Source organism: Osmerus mordax, chromosome 15, assembly GCF_038355195.1.
Source record: "Osmerus mordax isolate fOsmMor3 chromosome 15, fOsmMor3.pri, whole genome shotgun sequence".
Lineage (NCBI taxonomy): Eukaryota > Metazoa > Chordata > Actinopteri > Osmeriformes > Osmeridae > Osmerus > Osmerus mordax.
This window is the reverse complement of record NC_090064.1, coordinates 16,695,972-16,713,095: the sequence shown is the minus strand read 5'-3', so window position 1 is coordinate 16,713,095 and position 17,124 is coordinate 16,695,972. Positions and strand designations below refer to the sequence as shown.

General features: G+C 42.5%; 1 protein-coding gene across 1 annotated transcript; it reads left to right on the top strand.

Annotated features, from left to right (window-relative positions):
• The first annotated feature begins 6,145 nt into the window (after positions 1-6,145).
• On the top strand, positions 6,146-16,651 carry LOC136957361 (myosin-7-like). Its single transcript, XM_067251243.1, has 37 exons — positions 6,146-6,351; positions 6,517-6,660; positions 6,743-6,899; positions 6,986-7,013; positions 7,218-7,323; positions 7,434-7,526; positions 7,619-7,682; positions 7,827-7,925; positions 8,001-8,104; positions 8,195-8,333; positions 8,555-8,673; positions 8,901-9,050; positions 9,357-9,527; positions 9,705-10,017; positions 10,107-10,171; positions 10,310-10,515; positions 10,628-10,751; positions 10,838-10,974; positions 11,055-11,310; positions 11,404-11,646; positions 11,723-11,899; positions 12,005-12,150; positions 12,416-12,506; positions 12,595-12,984; positions 13,164-13,290; positions 13,445-13,563; positions 13,642-13,838; positions 13,951-14,134; positions 14,213-14,378; positions 14,467-14,591; positions 14,675-14,983; positions 15,119-15,322; positions 15,405-15,701; positions 15,827-15,931; positions 16,030-16,125; positions 16,208-16,342; positions 16,524-16,651. Exons 1-37 carry the CDS (start codon positions 6,151-6,153, stop codon positions 16,542-16,544), a joined length of 5,808 nt encoding a protein of 1,935 aa, XP_067107344.1. The 5' UTR covers positions 6,146-6,150; the 3' UTR covers positions 16,545-16,651.
• Positions 16,652-17,124: the final 473 nt, after the last annotated feature.

Here is a 17,124-nt window from a genome sequence, read left to right as displayed (position 1 = left end):
CAAGCAATTCTACATGCCATGGCTTTGTCTCAGTGATAAAGTAAAGAAAACTATGCGTCAAGCATGATAATAGACCCTCCATGAGTGACCTTCATAAAATGAAAATATGCAAAAATATTCTAACAAAAGTTAACATCAAGCATCAATTCGTCTCAAGGTAAGAAAATTGCTGGAACAGTATACATATAAAAAATCTATGGGTTTTGATACAGGGCTCCCAGGAGCACGAGGAAGGCAAGATTCTCAGAGAAAACTGTGCAAAATTGGTTGATACCTCTAAATTTAGTCATCACTAGTGAGTCAGAGGAATCACTAAAGCAATTTTGTACACAATTGTAAAAACACAAGATTAAGACTAATTCCTTCACACGGTAAAGCATGATGTCAACTTAAGAGTTACAGCAAAACTACTTTTCCTCAAAGCAGGTCTCTCCTCCCTCTGGCCCCCCTGACAGCAGCCAGGTCTCTCCTCCCCCTGGCCCCCCTGACAGCAGCCAGGTCTCTCCTCCCCCTGGCCCCCCTGACAGCAGCCAGGTCTCTCCTCCCCCTGGCCCCCCTGACAGCAGCCAGGTCTCTCCTCCCCCTGGCCCCCCTGACAGCAGCCAGGTCTCTCCTCCCCCTGGCCCCCCTGACAGCAGCCAGGTCTCTCCTCCCCCTGGCCCCCCTGACAGCAGCCAGGTCTCTCCTCCCCCTGGCCCCCCTTACAGCAGCCAGGTCTCTCCTCCCCCTGGCCCCCCTGACAGCAGCCAGGTCTCTCCTCCCCCTGGCCCCCCTGACAGCAGCCAGGTCTCTCCTCCCCCTGGCCCCCCTGACAGCAGCCAGGTCTCTCCTCCCCCTGGCCCCCCTGACAGCAGCCAGGTCTCTCCTCCCCCTGGCCCCCCTGACAGCAGCCAGGTCTCTCCTCCCCCTGGCCCCCCTGACAGCAGCCAGGTCTCTCCTCCCCCTGGCCCCCCTGACAGCAGCCAGGTCTCTCCTCCCCCTGGCCCCCCTGACAGCCTTCCGGAACAGAGATCCTCATAGGTCTGGCAGCACAACTCTCCCTTTATAAACAGGCTTCAGCGCTGGAGAGGAGAAAGACACTCGACAACCTGGTAAGAACATAAGAGATGGCAAAGAAACCTGTCATAGAAACACACATTTGTCTGACAGATATATCGGGGGATATGGGTAAATCTCAAAACAATGAGCTGGTAAGTAGTTTAATTGTTCTTTATATATATTTCAGTTAGTAAAAAAAAAATCTTAGGTTTTTAGGTGCAGTGTGACAGGAAAGGCAGAGAGCGAGAGGGAAAGACATGCAGCAGAGGGGCGAGGCCGGATTCTAACCTGAATTTAGTCTTAATTCTATCTTCAGTGACTTTCCTTTACGTGCATCTCATGCCAATATCATACCGTGTTAGTTTGCATGTCTGTCAAAAGGTTTTATGAAACAAAATATATTTCTTTCTCTTTTTGATCAAGATGCAGATCTCAGTATGGGGGATGCCTTGATGGCAGAGTTTGGGGCAGCAGCTGCTTTTCTGTGGAAGTCAGACAAGGAACGTCTGGAGGCCCAGACTCGTCCTTTTGACATGAAGAAGGAGTGCTTTGTGCCTGACCCAGAGGTTGAGTACGTCAAGGCTTCAATTACCAGTAGAGATGGGGACAAAGTCACCGTTAACACTGAGTTTGGGACGGTATGTACAACAACACAACAATTAGTGATTAAACCCACTGCAGATGAGAGCAGCTCTACCATCCTTCAAAAGTACATGGGAATCAATATCACAAAAATGGGAATGGATGACTTTGTTTGGATGAGCTGTTTGCGTATTTTTGCCCCTTTTCCACCAATATTCCGCCTGAATCGGTTGTCAATTAGTTTTTAATTCAGCTGATGACAACAGTAATTGAAGGGAGGAGGTGCACAAACAACTCCAACTTTATCCATTTGTACAGTAGACAGGAATGTCTCTACTCTCAGTCAGGTCGACATCACCAACTCCCTCTGTCACATACATAACGTAAAAAAACAAACATTTGTCATCCTTTCGAAAAAGAATTACCGAAACTTTCTTTCCACACACAACACGACACAAAAACATTTGAAAGTACTATTAAACCTTTCGGAACTTTTGTATGAAAACGTTTTTTTTTTCAACCTTTTGAAACGTTTTTTAACCTTTAGAAGAAACCTTAACCTTTTCACATACACGACACAAAAACGTTTGAAGAAACTTTTTTACTTTTTCAAAACTTTTGTATCCAAAGTTTTTTTCAATTATTGGAAACTTTTGTATCAAAAGAACAAACAATTATACAAATTATTCAACCTTTTGCAACTTTTTTTTAACAATCGTTTTTTGCTGCATCACGGGCACAGGTATCATGGGCACAGCACAGGTATCGATAAATGTAAAAAGAAATATGTAAAAACTATTTTGAATATTAATAAAAATGTGTCTGGATAGACACAGCTGTTCTGTGTTCTCTCTGGCCCAGCTAACTAGTGGACAGCACAATTGATTAATTCATCCATGCAAGAATATTGCATGGATGAATATATTCACGTCTCAGATTAAGCCAATAAATACTCTCTCTTTGAAATTATGTCAAAATATTGTTGCCTTGACCAGCATCTTTGCCATTGCTGTTGTGACCTCAAATTGCCCCATCAAAACGCATGCGCTTGTCCTTAACTGTACCAGAAGAAAAGTTCTGAGCCCACAGATGGCCAGATAATTTGCCATGTGACACTTCAGCAGCACATATTCTGTTCGTCCTTGAGTGTAAAGATAACCCTCTAAGATTCCTGCTGCGGAGTCATGTGAGCAATGTAAATGGTGTGAAAAGGGTACATCATTCTTTCTATTCTGGTACATCACTGATATACAAATCAGTCACTTGGATGTTCATATTGTCTCAATATACTGTATTTGTTGACAATTGTTTTATTTGTTTATTATTGGTAGGCTTAACAGTGGAAACATCCAGCAAGCCACTCTGCAATGTTCTACATTCATTCAAACACATTCAAAAACCTTAATGATTACAAGTCAGTAATTTTGTGTTCATTATGCTGGTAGGGTGGGTTCAGGTCAATAGATACACCTCTGGAAAACATTGAGAGACCACTGAAAGAAAGAGCTTTTCCAGAGCTGTATGTTCAAGTACTGTCCATTCATACATGACTGTACTTCCATTGTCACTGGCATTAAAAGTACCAGACACCTGAGTATGATCCCCTCAACAGAAAGGGTAGCATTCAGTTCAGGAGGCTAATTACGGAGCCTCACAGTCAGAGGTGCAGCCTGAGGTGTAGATTTATGAGACTTAAGAAGGCTTCTGTTTGTCATGCAAAGGTCTTGAGAGAGGTAACACTTTCTCCTGCTAATATTTCAAACACATTATTAACCTTTGTGCTGCCTTCTGTCACAATGACCCGAAGGTTCACAACGACCCATCGTTGTGTTGCGACAACTTTACTCAATACAAAAACAAATAAAAAAGCATTTTCTTTTAACCTTCGCGCTGTGGGGGGTCTGAGACAGCCCGACGGTTAAAAGAAAATGCTTCACTTTGTTTTTGTATGAGGTAAAGTTGTTGCAACAGGACGGTGGGTCACAATGATTGAAGGGTCACAATGACCCGAAGATAACACAAAGGTTAAATAAATGATCATTTAGTCAGTTATCTTGATATTAACACCAGCAAAAATAAGACCTTGTTAATTTCTGTATTTATCAAGGATCCAATATTCATTAGTATCACAGGTTACTTGAGTGGGTTGACATGTGCCTGCCGATGTGCAGCAAAAATATATTTCCTAATGTGCCGTGAGACGTTCTCTCTTCTGATGAATTAGTTATGGCAGCTGCTGCCTGTTTACAGGAGGTGAACATGGCGCTTTCAGGTATGTTAAAATGACCTATGGACAAGAGAAGGAATCATATAACAACTGTACATGTTATATTTGTCCTCAAGGATGAAGGGACGGAAATGATGCCAAGTTAACCAGATGGAGTAAGGCAATGGAAGGATATTGAGTTGGCCGACCTTGGCTTTATTGAAGAAGGACAGCTACAGTTATTCACCTCAATGTGCAAAGAAATGCACAGCAATTGTGCAGTAACTGCACAACAAAACTATAAAGCAAAGATTAGAAGCAACAGGCTCTTTGGCATAAAACATTTTGGCATTATCACCATGAAGCTTCCTTATGATGTAAAACTCTCTATTAGGAGTTACTGCAAAGGATGATGCTCTCAAAGCCCTCAGGTCACCCCTCCCCCTGGCCCCTATGATAGCCTCTTGGAACAATGAGCCTCATAGGTCTATGGGAGCACACCTCTACTCCAAATGAAGAAACATTCAAAAAATTTAATCTAGCCCTTGATTCCTGTCCATGTAGGGCAGATCAGTACCCTTTATAAACAGACACAGGGGGTTAGAGAGAAGAAGGACACTAGGCAACCTGAGGAAGTCAGAGCAGAGACACTTTCCATACCAACCTTTCAGGAGATTCTCTCAAAGTAACCAACATCAGGTAGGAACAGCTTCCATGAAAGTTATAGATACAACATGTGTTTAGATACAGTCTGGACACAAGACAATGATTTAGAGCTGAAATTGAATGTATAATTTATTATAACAGATTTATTTGATGGTATGAATTGGCCAAGATAATAAATGTTAAATGGTTGAAAATACAAATGAAAAATCAGAGACTGTACTTATAAAAAGTGACTTGTTTTTATGTAGAATTGTATTTATCATAAAAGCAAACTGCCACATAAAGTTCATTTAAAAATGTATTTAGGATTTTCAAAATAAACATAAATTGGCAGCTTAGAGTCTAATGCACTTTTGCAAGACTTGCAATTTATACAGTCTTTACTGTAGCCTGAATTTCCTAGCCTGGGAATCACATCAATCTGGCAATGCCAGGCAATGAATTTCCTTTACTGTGAAATAATTGCCATTATACCATGGTCTGGGTGAATACTCGATTCTGATTGGCTGCAGGGGTGTTCATTATCGGGTGATAACGGACACCTACTATGTAATTGCAGCAAAACTGTCTTTTCACCGTTCTAAATTATTCCGCTGGCTACATAATATATGAGCGTGTACAAAGTGTCTGAAATAAGTAACCATAACATCAGGGACGGAGTCAAATCCTCCATTTACAATTTTGAAAGACGTTAACAAGCTAACTTGTATTTACAACAATGAGTGACTTCAATATTTATTTTAATCTATTTGAAAAATGTTACTTTTCTGAATGTAGTGTGTCAGTGTCACGTAACCGCTCATCTCACGTCCCATTCTCTATTCACCTCGCTAGTCAATCTACTGCAGACAGGCTGCGGCCAACACGACGGTAGCAGCAACTCTACATATGGCCGATTATTTTCTGGCATGACATGCCAATGACATGGCTCGATAGCTGGCTAGTCATGTTGTTAAACATGTTACTAATTACTGTTTGGAGAAAATGTCAACTTTGATGCGGTCATCTCACATCCATTTGCTATTCAACTCGCTCCACAGGCTCCAGCCGTACTAGTATGGCCGATACTTTGTTCGTGAAAATCTTGATATTGATTTGGGGACAGTGACATGGCTGGTTAGCTATCAAATGTTATTGTCAAACATACTGTAAAATTATATTTACTATTTGTCAACCGTACACAATGTTATTGCCTCTGAATCTTGCTAGCATAACGTTAGCTTTCGGGCTAATAGCTCAGCCAAGGGAAAGCCGTTGTTGGTTCTATGAGCTGAGCGGACTATAAAATATCAGAGTTCGCTAACGTTGAAAAACGTTAGATTTCTTTTTGCAAAACGCCTGAAAACATAAATTAATGTTTGTAAAAAAAAAAAAATCGTTGGCAAGTGACCATGGTATAAGCGGGATAATGCCCTTTGAGGTGTCCAATATCACCTGATAATGGCCTCCACTGCGCGTCGGACGGTTCACGCCTCCGCATCGTCCATTATCAGGTGATATTGGACACCTCGTCGGGCATTATCCCTTACATATCATTCTGTAACCTTTTGTAGGACTATCGAAACAGTAAAAAAAATCAATTATTAATAATGATTAATAATCTATAATAATAATAATGATGATTATATGTATTACTTTCTCATGCCACAGATCTCAGGATGGGGGACGCCTTGATGGCAGAGTTTGGGGCAGCAGCTCCTTTTCTGAGGAAGTCAGACAAGGAACGTCTGGAGGCCCAGACTCGTTATTTTGACATGAAGAAGAACTGCTTTGTGCCTGACCCAGAGGTTGAGTACGTCAGGGCACTTATAAGCAGTAGAGATGGGGACAAAGTCACTGTTGAAACTGAGTATGGGAAGGTATGCACAGCACAATTATTAATAAATACAAATAGCTGATTGTAAAACTGTTATATTCTTCCAAAGTATATGGGAAACAATAAATAAAGTCTATGGTATTTTCAAATAATGCAAAAGGTCACAAACAGTAAAGTAATTTACATCCTGCACTCTATCCATTTCCAGACAACAACTCATAAGGAGGATGACATCCATCCCCAGAACCCGCCAAAGTTTGATAAAATTGAGGACATGGCGATGTTCACCTTCCTGCACGAGCCTGCTGTGCTGTTTAACCTCAAAGAGCGTTATGCAGCCTGGATGATCTACGTGAGTAACACAACGTACAAATAGGTTCCTACTGAGTAGAATATGATCATTTAAGAAGTAAAACTACTCTCCTCCCCCACAGACCTACTCAGGACTGTTCTGTGTGACTGTCAACCCCTACAAGTGGCTGCCAGTGTACGATCAGTCAGTTGTCAATGCTTACAGAGGCAAGAAGAGGAGTGAAGCTCCTCCTCACATCTTCTCCATCTCTGACAATGCCTACCAGTACATGCTGTCAGGTAAAACACAACTTGCTTTTTTCAAACGTGACTTTTCTCAATTTGAAGCGAAATGACTGGGGATTTCTTTCCTTTTCTTTTAACAGACAGGGAAAATCAATCTGTACTGATCACGTAAGTACATTTAATATTTATCTGGACTTTTCACACATTTAATTTACTTAGGTTCACTGATGGGAGTGCCTAAATCCATGCACTAGTACAACTCATTTAACCTTCAAGCATTGGCTTGAATATGAAATAACATTTGAAAATGCTGCAGATTATCACTGACCCAACACAATTTCATACCTCCAAATATTACATTTTCATCTCCAGTGGAGAATCCGGTGCAGGAAAGACTGTGAACACCAAGAGAGTCATCCAGTACTTGGCCAGCATTGCAGCTGTTGGTGGAAAGAAGGATGCCGCACAGGAGAAAAAGGTAGGGATGTTTGATGTTAAAGTGGTCTAATTTTGTTAGTACTGAACTCTACTGTATAATGACCTATGGGTTTTAAACATTTTAATCAATGTTGGGTTTTTGGATTCTAGGGCACCCTGGAGGATCAAATCATCCAGTGTAACCCTGCCCTGGAGGCTTTTGGTAATGCCAAGACCATCAGAAATGACAACTCCTCCAGATTCGTAAGATTTCTTCAGTCATGTTTAACATGCACTATATTCTACATGATTATATCACCCAGTTGACAGTGAGTGTACAATTCCTTCACTTACAGGGAAAATTCATCAGAATTCATTTTGGAGTGAGTGGGAAGCTTTCATCCGCAGACATTGAAACTTGTGAGTAGTTTACGACTAATGTCTCAAAAATAATACAGTATTCAATATGATACAACTAGTCTGATGAAACCATCAATACACTTGACTTCTACATGAATCCTGTTTGATCCAAGTAAATTCACATGTATTTTCTCTTCTTGACAGATCTCCTGGAGAAGTCACGTGTCACTTTCCAGCTCAAGGCTGAGAGAGACTACCACATCTTCTACCAGATCCTGTCTCAACAGAAGCCAGAACTGTTGGGTCAGTATTCAAGAAATGATTCATTACAATTCTGTTTGATTGACCATCAAAATAGCGCTTTAATTTTATTTACAGATATGCTGCTTATCACCACCAACCCCTATGATTACGCCTTCATCTCCCAAGGAGAGATTACTGTAACATCCATTGTTGATTCTGATGAGCTGGTTGCTACTGATGTAAGTGAAGTATATCTATATCAAACTATTCTTGCTGTACTACTATATGTAAACATTTTACAAAGATTAAAATGTTCAACTTTATAATAGGAAGCCTTCGATGTGCTGGGGTTCACCCAAGAGGAAAAGAACGGCATTTACAAGATGATTGGTTCCATCATGCACATGGGCAACATGAAGTTCAAGAACAAGCAGAGGGAAGAGCAGGCAGAGCCAGATGGCACTGAGGGTAACTCTTTATGATCAAAATGTAATGTGTTCCCTTTGTGTTTGGCATGGTCTTGAAGCACAGTGAAATCTTTCTCTGTGCTTAAATGTGAAATCTGTTTTTGGCACCATTTTGTTGGGTTTAGCTAAACAAATCCCTAATATACAAACTCTTAGCTTTGAGTCCACACAGAGCTTTATCCAATCGCTTGAACCTGTTTCTCTCTGCCTCTGCATTTCCAGATACCGACAAAGTGGCGTACCTGATGGGCTTGAACTCTGCTGACCTGATCAAGGGTCTCTGCCACCCAAGGGTCAAAGTAGGAAACGAGTGGGTCACCAAAGGTCAAAGTGTCCAGCAGGTTAGTCTCAAGATAATAGTTATCACATGAGGGTTACATTGTTAGAGAGTTTCAACAGAAGCCTAGCAATAATGTCGCTCAGATCTTGTGACCTTTAAAACATGTATATATTAAGTATTTTTGGACAAAGTTGGATTAACATCCATAAAAATGATCCCTCTGTCCATTTTTACAAATGTTCATATTGATCCATGTTTGATGCAATTTATTTTACCCTCTCTCTATAGGTGTACTACTCCATTGGTGCTCTGTCCAAGTCTGTGTATGAGAAGATGTTCCTGTGGATGGTGGTGAAAATCAACCAAACCCTGGACACCAAAAATGCACGCCAGCATTACATTGGTGTGCTGGACATTGCTGGCTTTGAGATTTTTGATGTGAGTATTTGGTGGAAAGGGATAATGTGCACATTACATTTACATTTACATTTAGTCATTTAGCAGACGCTCTTATCCAGAGCGACTTACAGTAAGTACAGGGACATTCCCCCGAGGCAAGTAGGGTGAAGTGCCTTGCCCAAGGACACAACGTCAGTTGGCATGACCGGGAATCGAACTGGCAACCTTCGGATTACTAGCCCGCTTCCCTCACCGCTCAGCCATCTGACTCCTCATTACAAACGTTTATACTTTAGTACGATTCGCAGTCTGCAAGAACACTTAACCTGTAAATCTCTTTTCCAGTTCAACACCTTTGAACAGCTGTGCATCAACTTCACTAATGAGAAGCTGCAGCAGTTCTTCAATCACCACATGTTTGTGCTGGAGCAAGAAGAGTACAAGAAAGAAGGAATTGTTTGGGTGTTCATTGACTTTGGCATGGACTTGGCAGCCTGCATTGAGCTTATCGAGAAGGTTAGTATCAAGTTTAATGAAGTTATATTATGTATAAGAGGTGCTTATCTAAACCACTTTTGGATAAAAAGAGCTGTCAGGGTTGCTTGAGTGAGGTGGAAGGACCTGAACTTATAGTCAGCACTGTTATTTCCCAAATTTGACTTGGAACATTTTGTCTTTTGTTCCGCAAACCAGCCCATGGGTATCATGTCCATCCTTGAAGAGGAGTGCATGTTCCCCAAAGCCAGTGATGCTACATTCAAGTCCAAGCTGTATGACAACCACCTGGGCAAAAACCCCAACTTCCAGAAGCCCAGGATTGTGAAAGGTCGACCAGAGGCCCATTTCTCCCTGGTTCACTATGCTGGTATCGTTGACTACAACATTGGTAACTGGCTGGTGAAGAACAAGGACCCTCTGAATGAGACTGTGGTCGGACTCTTCCAGAAATCAAATCTTAAGATGTTGGCTGTTCTCTTTACTGGATATGCTGGTGCTGACGCTGCTGGTAAATATAAAAATAACAATATCTCGTCTTGTATCTTTAGAGAACTATTGAGAAAATACAACTATATATTATCTTCTAATTCATGACAGCTGAGTCTGGAGGAGGAAAGAAGAAGAAAGGCTCCTCTTTCCAGACAGTGTCTGCTTTGCACAGGGTGAGTTTGTGTGTGGATGTTCAAGATGTTACAGTGATGATGATGATTAGTCTTTACAATAGATAAGAACACTGTAATTCAAGTTATCTAATACAAAAACACTAATAGCATGATTGTTCAAAATCATTCTATCCACAGGAGAACCTGAACAAACTCATGACCAACTTGAGGTCTACTCACCCCCACTTTGTGCGTTGCCTCATCCCCAACGAGACCAAGACTCCTGGGGCCATGGAGAACCCTCTGGTCATGCACCAGCTGCGCTGTAACGGTGTGCTGGAAGGCATCAGAATCTGCAGGAAGGGATTCCCCAACAGGATTCAGTATGGTGACTTCAAACAAAGGTGGAAAACACATTCAATAACTTTATTATGAGTATCATATTTGATCATTGTATAAACTCTAACACCACACCTAACCCTGATCATATTTGTGTACTTTTATAATTAAATTCAGATACCGCATCCTAAACCCAAATGTTATCCCTGAGGGAGCGTTTATGGACAACAAGAAGGCAGCAGAAAAACTGCTGGGTAGTCTGGACATTGACCACGAGGAGTATAGATTAGGACACACTAAGGTAAATATACTGAAAATAAGAGGCTGGCATAAACGCCCTGTTACAATGAGCAGCATGAAAAGGTATAATTTGAGTATCTTTATCAGGTGTTCTTCAAGGCTGGTCTGCTGGGTGTTCTAGAGGAGATGAGAGACGACCGTCTCTCTCTTATCATCACAGGGCTCCAGTCCAGAGCACGTGGTGTACTAGCCAGAATTGAGTTCCAGAAAATTGTAGATCGCAGGTAGTATTCTCTATAGTTAGTACAAAAATGTATCTGAGGTGAGTGAAAGTAAGCTAAAAGATCATTCTGTTTGGGATCAGGGATGCCCTGCTTGTGATCCAGTGGAACATCCGTGCCTTCATGGGGGTCAAGAATTGGCCCTGGATGAAGATGTTCTTCAAGATCAAACCTCTGCTTGTCTCAGCCGAGACTGAGAAAGAGATGGCCAACATGAAGGAAGAATTCCTGAAGCTTAAAGAAGCTTATGCTAAATCTGAAGCCCGTAGGAAGGAGCTGGAAGAGAAAATGGTCTCCCTTGTCCAGGAGAAGAATGACCTCAACCTCCAAGTCCAAACTGTGAGTGACAGTTACAACAACCGAACAGTATAATATTGTACATAACAGAAATCACATTTTTCTTGAAGTTGTAACTATTTAATCCCTTCACAGGAACAAGACAGTCTGGGAGATGCTGAGGAGAGGTGTGAGGGATTGATCAAGAGCAAGATCCAGCTTGAGGCCAAATCCAAGGAGCTGACTGAAAGACTGGAGGATGAGGAGGAGATGAATGCAGAGCTTACTGCTAAGAAGAGGAAGCTGGAGGATGAGTGTTCAGAACTCAAGAAAGACATTGATGATCTGGAACTCACTCTGGCCAAAGTGGAGAAGGAGAAGCATGCCACGGAGAACAAGGTAAAGACCAACTTGACTTGATAATGAGATCAGAGTAAAGGTGAGAACAAAATATACCTACACTATATGACTTCAGGTTAAAAACCTGACTGAGGAGATGGCAGCTCTGGATGAAATCATCGCCAAGCTGACCAAGGAGAAGAAAGCTCTCCAGGAGGCTCACCAGCAGACACTGGACGACCTTCAGAGTGAGGAAGACAAAGTCAACTCTCTGACCAAGGCCAAAACCAAGCTGGAACAGCAGGTTGATGATGTGAGTATCAAACTGAGTATCAAGTCATCAAGTGTTACTTTAAGTTACAAGTAGAACAATGGTGTATGATTTTCGTCATGATATTCCACTTGTATGATCAACCAGCTTGAAGGTTCCCTGGAGCAAGAGAAGAAGGTAAGAATGGACCTTGAGAGAGCCAAGAGGAAGCTGGAGGGAGACCTGAAGTTGACCCAGGAGAGCCTAATGGACCTGGAGAACGACAAACAGCAGATGGAGGAGAAACTGAAGAAGTGAGATTATAACCCAAAGGACTGTATCACGACAATGCTTACTGTTATTTAAATTCTAAATACACTTAGTATTGCTATTTTACGTACTCTTAGTATAGTTAGACCTCATATTTTTCTTTTTTTCTTTAATTAATTTAAAGATTCCTATACGTTTAATGTATGCACCTTCCTTGTCTGTGCAAAAGTTCCTTGTCTGTGCAAACTTTCATGGCGATTAAAACCCATTCTGATTCTGATTGGGTTATAATGTGTATAATTTCCACAGGAAGGACTTTGAGATAAGTCAACTCAGCAGCAAGATTGAGGATGAGCAGGCCATGAGTGCACAGCTTCAGAAGAAACTGAAGGAGCTGCAGGTTAGTCAATAGCACTGTATGGTTAAAGCTGCCTTGTAGGATACCAGCTGTTTGAACTCTGATCTCATCAATAATCCTTACATTGTAGGCCCGTATTGAGGAGCTTGAGGAAGAGCTGGAGGCTGAGAGAGCTGCCCGTGCCAAGGTTGAGAAGCAGAGGGCAGACTTGTCCAGAGAGTTGGAGGAGATCAGTGAGAGGCTGGAGGAGGCTGGTGGAGCCACTGCTGCCCAGATTGAGATGAACAAGAAGAGGGAGGCAGAGTTCCAGAAGGTGCGCAGAGACCTTGAAGAGGCTACTCTGCAGCATGAGGCTACAGCTGCCACTCTGAGGAAGAAGAATGCAGACAGTGTGGCCGACCTGGGGGAGCAGATTGACAACCTTCAGAGAGTGAAGCAGAAGCTGGAGAAGGAGAAGAGTGAGCTCAGGCTGGAGCTGGACGATGTGGTCTCCAACATGGAGCAGATTGTCAAGTCCAAAGTGAGTGGTCCTAATATGAGAAGTTAGGAATTAGTAACAGGTGTATGTAAGTCCCCTATGTATATATGTACCTCAAATGGTCAAGTCTTATGTTTTAAACAACTACAGATTAAGTAACTGATTACAAATAGAATGCCACATTCATCTTGTGACGGACAATTAAAAATGTATTTTTACAGACAAACTCTGAGAAAATGTGCAGAACCCTTGAAGATCAGATGACTGAATACAGGACTAAATCTGAGGAGGGACAGCGATCCATCAATGATTTCACCATGCAGAAAGCAAAGCTTCAAACTGAAAATGGTAAGAAAACTCTCAAATAGAATAAAACTCAATGGAAATCCCATGGCTACTTACCTTTCTTTCAGGAGATAAAACATTTTAAATCTTAAAGGTCTTGCGCGAAAGCAGGCAATGCAGAATATTGAAATATAGGCCTATCTTTTGTTTTTAATAGGTGAACTTGCTAGGCAAATGGAGGAGAAGGACTCCCTGGTTTCCCAACTGACCAGAGGAAAACAGTCTAATGTTCAGCAGATTGAGGATCTCAAAAGACAACTGGAGGAGGAAATCAAGGTATGGACAGTAACTGCATTATTATCCTTGCAGAAATAATCATGGGCCAGCATCAATATTATGTCTACCTTTTTCCAGGCAAAGAATGCTCTAGCCCATGCAGTGCAGTCTGCTCGCCATGACTCAGAGCTGCTGAGGGAGCAGTATGAGGAGGAGCAGGAGGCCAAGGCTGAGCTGCAGCGCAGCATGTCCAAGGCTAACTCTGAGGTGGCTCAGTGGAGAACCAAGTATGAAACTGATGCCATCCAGAAGACCGAGGAGCTGGAAGAGGCCAAGTAAGGAGATCCTCACAATCACACAATGCTTCACTTCAGAATGAACAATGTACCACAATACAGTCATAATGATTGTGCTAGGACTATACTAAGTTTATTTTCTGTCAAACAGGAAGAAGCTGGCTCAGCGTCTGCAAGATGCAGAAGAGGCTGTGGAAGCTGTCAATGCTAAATGTTCCTCCCTGGATAAGACTAAACACAGACTCCAGAATGAGATTGAAGATCTCATGGTGGATGTGGAGAGATCCAATGCTGCTGCTGCTGTTCTGGACAAGAAGCAAAGAAACTTTGACAAGGTACAGTGATGGATCTACAAGAGAATCTGGGTAGAAATACAGAGCACCATTCGTTAATGCTGCTTGTGTCACCTCCAGGTCCTGGCAGAGTGGAAGCAGAAGTATGAGGAGTCCCAGACTGAGCTGGAAAGCGCCCAGAAGGAGGCCAGATCCCTCAGCACTGAGCTGTTCAAACTGAAGAACTCCTATGAAGAGTCTCTGGATCATCTGGAGACCATGAAGAGGGAGAACAAGAACCTCCAAGGTCTGAATATTAACAAACTTGGCATAATTCTTTACATTGTCAATCAACATTGGACATTCTTTTAAACTGAATGGGTTCCTGTTAACAGAGGAAATTTCTGACCTGACTGAGCAACTTGGTGAGGGTGGAAAGACCGTCCATGAGTTGGAGAAGATTCGTAAACAGCTGGAGCAGGAGAAGGCTGAGATCCAGACTGCTCTGGAGGAAGCTGAGGTGAGACAACAAATCTTTTAAAATCATAAAAAGTACTCCCAGAAGCATTTGCTGGACACACATTGTGGGCTGTGTTCTTGTAGGGCTCCCTGGAGCACGAGGAAGGCAAGATTCTCAGAGCTCAGCTGGAGTTCAATCAGGTCAAAGCTGACATTGAGCGCAAACTGGTGGAGAAGGATGAGGAGATGGAAATGGCCAAGAGAAACCAGCAGAGAGTGGTGGATACCCTGCAAAGTTCCCTGGAGTCTGAGACTCGCAGCAGGAACGAGGCTCTCAGGCTGAAGAAGAAGATGGAGGGAGACCTCAATGAGATGGAGATCCAGCTCAGCCAGGCCAATAGGCAGGCAGCCGAGGCCCAGAAGCAACTCAAGGGCCTCCATGCACATATGAAGGTAAAAATGCTGGACCTAAAATATCCTGTCTTTCTAAACACCACAATGCTTATTGACTTAGTGGCTACAGCCAGAACAAGGATGAACCAGTTCAATTGCAAGTTTACATGATAACAACCAAAATTTTTTCAACAGGACTCCCAACTGCAGCTGGATGATGCTCTTCGTAGCAATGATGATCTGAAGGAGAACATTGCCATTGTGGAGAGACGTAGCAATCTGCTGCAGGCTGAACTGGATGAGCTGAGGTCCATGGTGGAGCAGACTGAGAGAGGCCGCAAACTGGCTGAGCAGGAACTGCTGGATGTCAGTGAGAGGGTTCAGCTGCTACACTCTCAGGTAACATGTTGATGGAGTACACCAGTTAAAACAGGTTATTGCATTCTTTCTAAATAAAAACACAACACTTTTTCTCTTATAGAACACCAGCCTGCTGAACCAGAAGAAGAAGCTAGAGGGTGACACTTCCCAGCTTCAGAATGAAGTGGAGGAGGCTGTGCAGGAGTGCAGGAATGCTGAGGAGAAAGCCAAGAAGGCCATCACTGATGCTGCCATGATGGCAGAGGAGCTGAAGAAGGAGCAGGACACCAGTGCTCACCTGGAGCGCATGAAGAAGAACATGGAGCAGACCATCAAGGACCTGCAGCACCGTCTGGATGAAGCTGAGCAAATCGCCATGAAGGGTGGCAAGAAGCAGGTCCAGAAGCTGGAGGCCAGGGTGAGTGTCTGAGGCTGGTTGGTACCTTATGGTACCTTATTCCATCCTTCCAACAAATGATTTAAGATTATGAAACGGGAAAACAGGTTCACAGCTGTCAACAACTTGGTATCCTTTTCCTCCAGGTGAGGGAGCTGGAAACAGAGGTGGAGTTGGAGCAGAGGAAGAGCAGTGATTCAGTGAAAGGAGTCCGTAAATATGAGAGACGCATCAAGGAGCTCACCTACCAGGTATACAGTAGTTCTTGCTGTCATCTGTAAAATGTCATTTCATCAGAGCAGAGATTGAGAAACAAGATGGAACATGTTTCCTTTTTGTCATGGTCCAGACTGAGGAGGACCGTAAGAACTTGAGCCGTCTGCAAGACCTGGTGGACAAACTGCAGCTGAAGGTCAAGTCCTTCAAGAGAACTGCAGAGGAGGCTGTGAGTAGAAATAGTGATCTCAGAAGCCTTTCTGATTTCAGTTTGCTTGAGGGACTAAAACAATTGTCAATGTCTTTCTCAGGAGGAACAGTCCAACTCTAATATGGGCAAGTTCCGTAAAATTCAGCATGAGCTGGATGAAGCAGAGGAGAGGGCTGACATTGCTGAGTCCCAGGTCAACAAGATGAGAAGCAAGAGTCGTGATGTAGGATCAAAGGTTAGTTTCTCTCGGACTGATAGCTACTTAGAATATAATTACACTCTTATTATAGTTTCCTTATGAATATATTAGGCAGCTACTCTCCAATTACACCTATGTAAATGAAATACTGTTTTTGTTTATACTTTAACTAACAAAATATTTTACTTTGTTTAATCTCCTGCATCTTCTCCATCAGAAAGGACATGATGAAGAGTGAAGCTCTCAGATGGACATCTTTACATCTTGAAACTGTTTTAGTAATTTAGCCTTCCCTTTGTTCTTCATGCATCTGAAACTGTACAGAATAAAGAGTATCAATGGAAACTTCTCTTTCATGTGCCGATTTCCCCTGTACACATGTATTTTGCAGATATGTAGCAGATATATAATCTATGCACTGAATGTCTCGGATTATCTTAAAAAACGGATGTTACCTTTCCCTATATACTGAGTACAAAATGGAGCAAGGCAGAAGGCAAAAAAAAAAAAAAAAAAAAAACAGAAACGGTTTGGAAAACAATGGTTAGAAAGGTAAAAAAAAAAAAAGCTCTTTGGACCCCATCCCCACATCTCTATTGACAGCGTGCCTCACAGCCATTGTCCCTATTGCAATCCACATAATAAACATTGGGAGTCAGATGGCTGAGTGGTTAGGGAATCGGGCTAGTAATCAGAAGGTTGCTAGTTCGATTCCCGGCTATGCCAACCAAATGACGTTGTGTCCTTGGGCAAGGCACTTCACCCTACTTGCCTCGGGGAGAATGTCCCTGTACTTACTGTAAGTCGCTCTGGAAAAG

Coding starts and splice junctions, on each gene's coding strand:
- LOC136957361 (XM_067251243.1), top strand. CDS start 6,151: ATGGGGGACGCCTTGATGGCAGAGTTTGGGGCAGCAGCTCCTTTTCTG. Junction 8,674..8,900: donor AAGGTCAAAGTGTCCAGCAG/GTTAGTCTCAAG, acceptor CTCTCTCTATAG/GTGTACTACTCCATTGGTGC. Junction 10,172..10,309: donor CAGTGTCTGCTTTGCACAGG/GTGAGTTTGTGT, acceptor TTCTATCCACAG/GAGAACCTGAACAAACTCAT.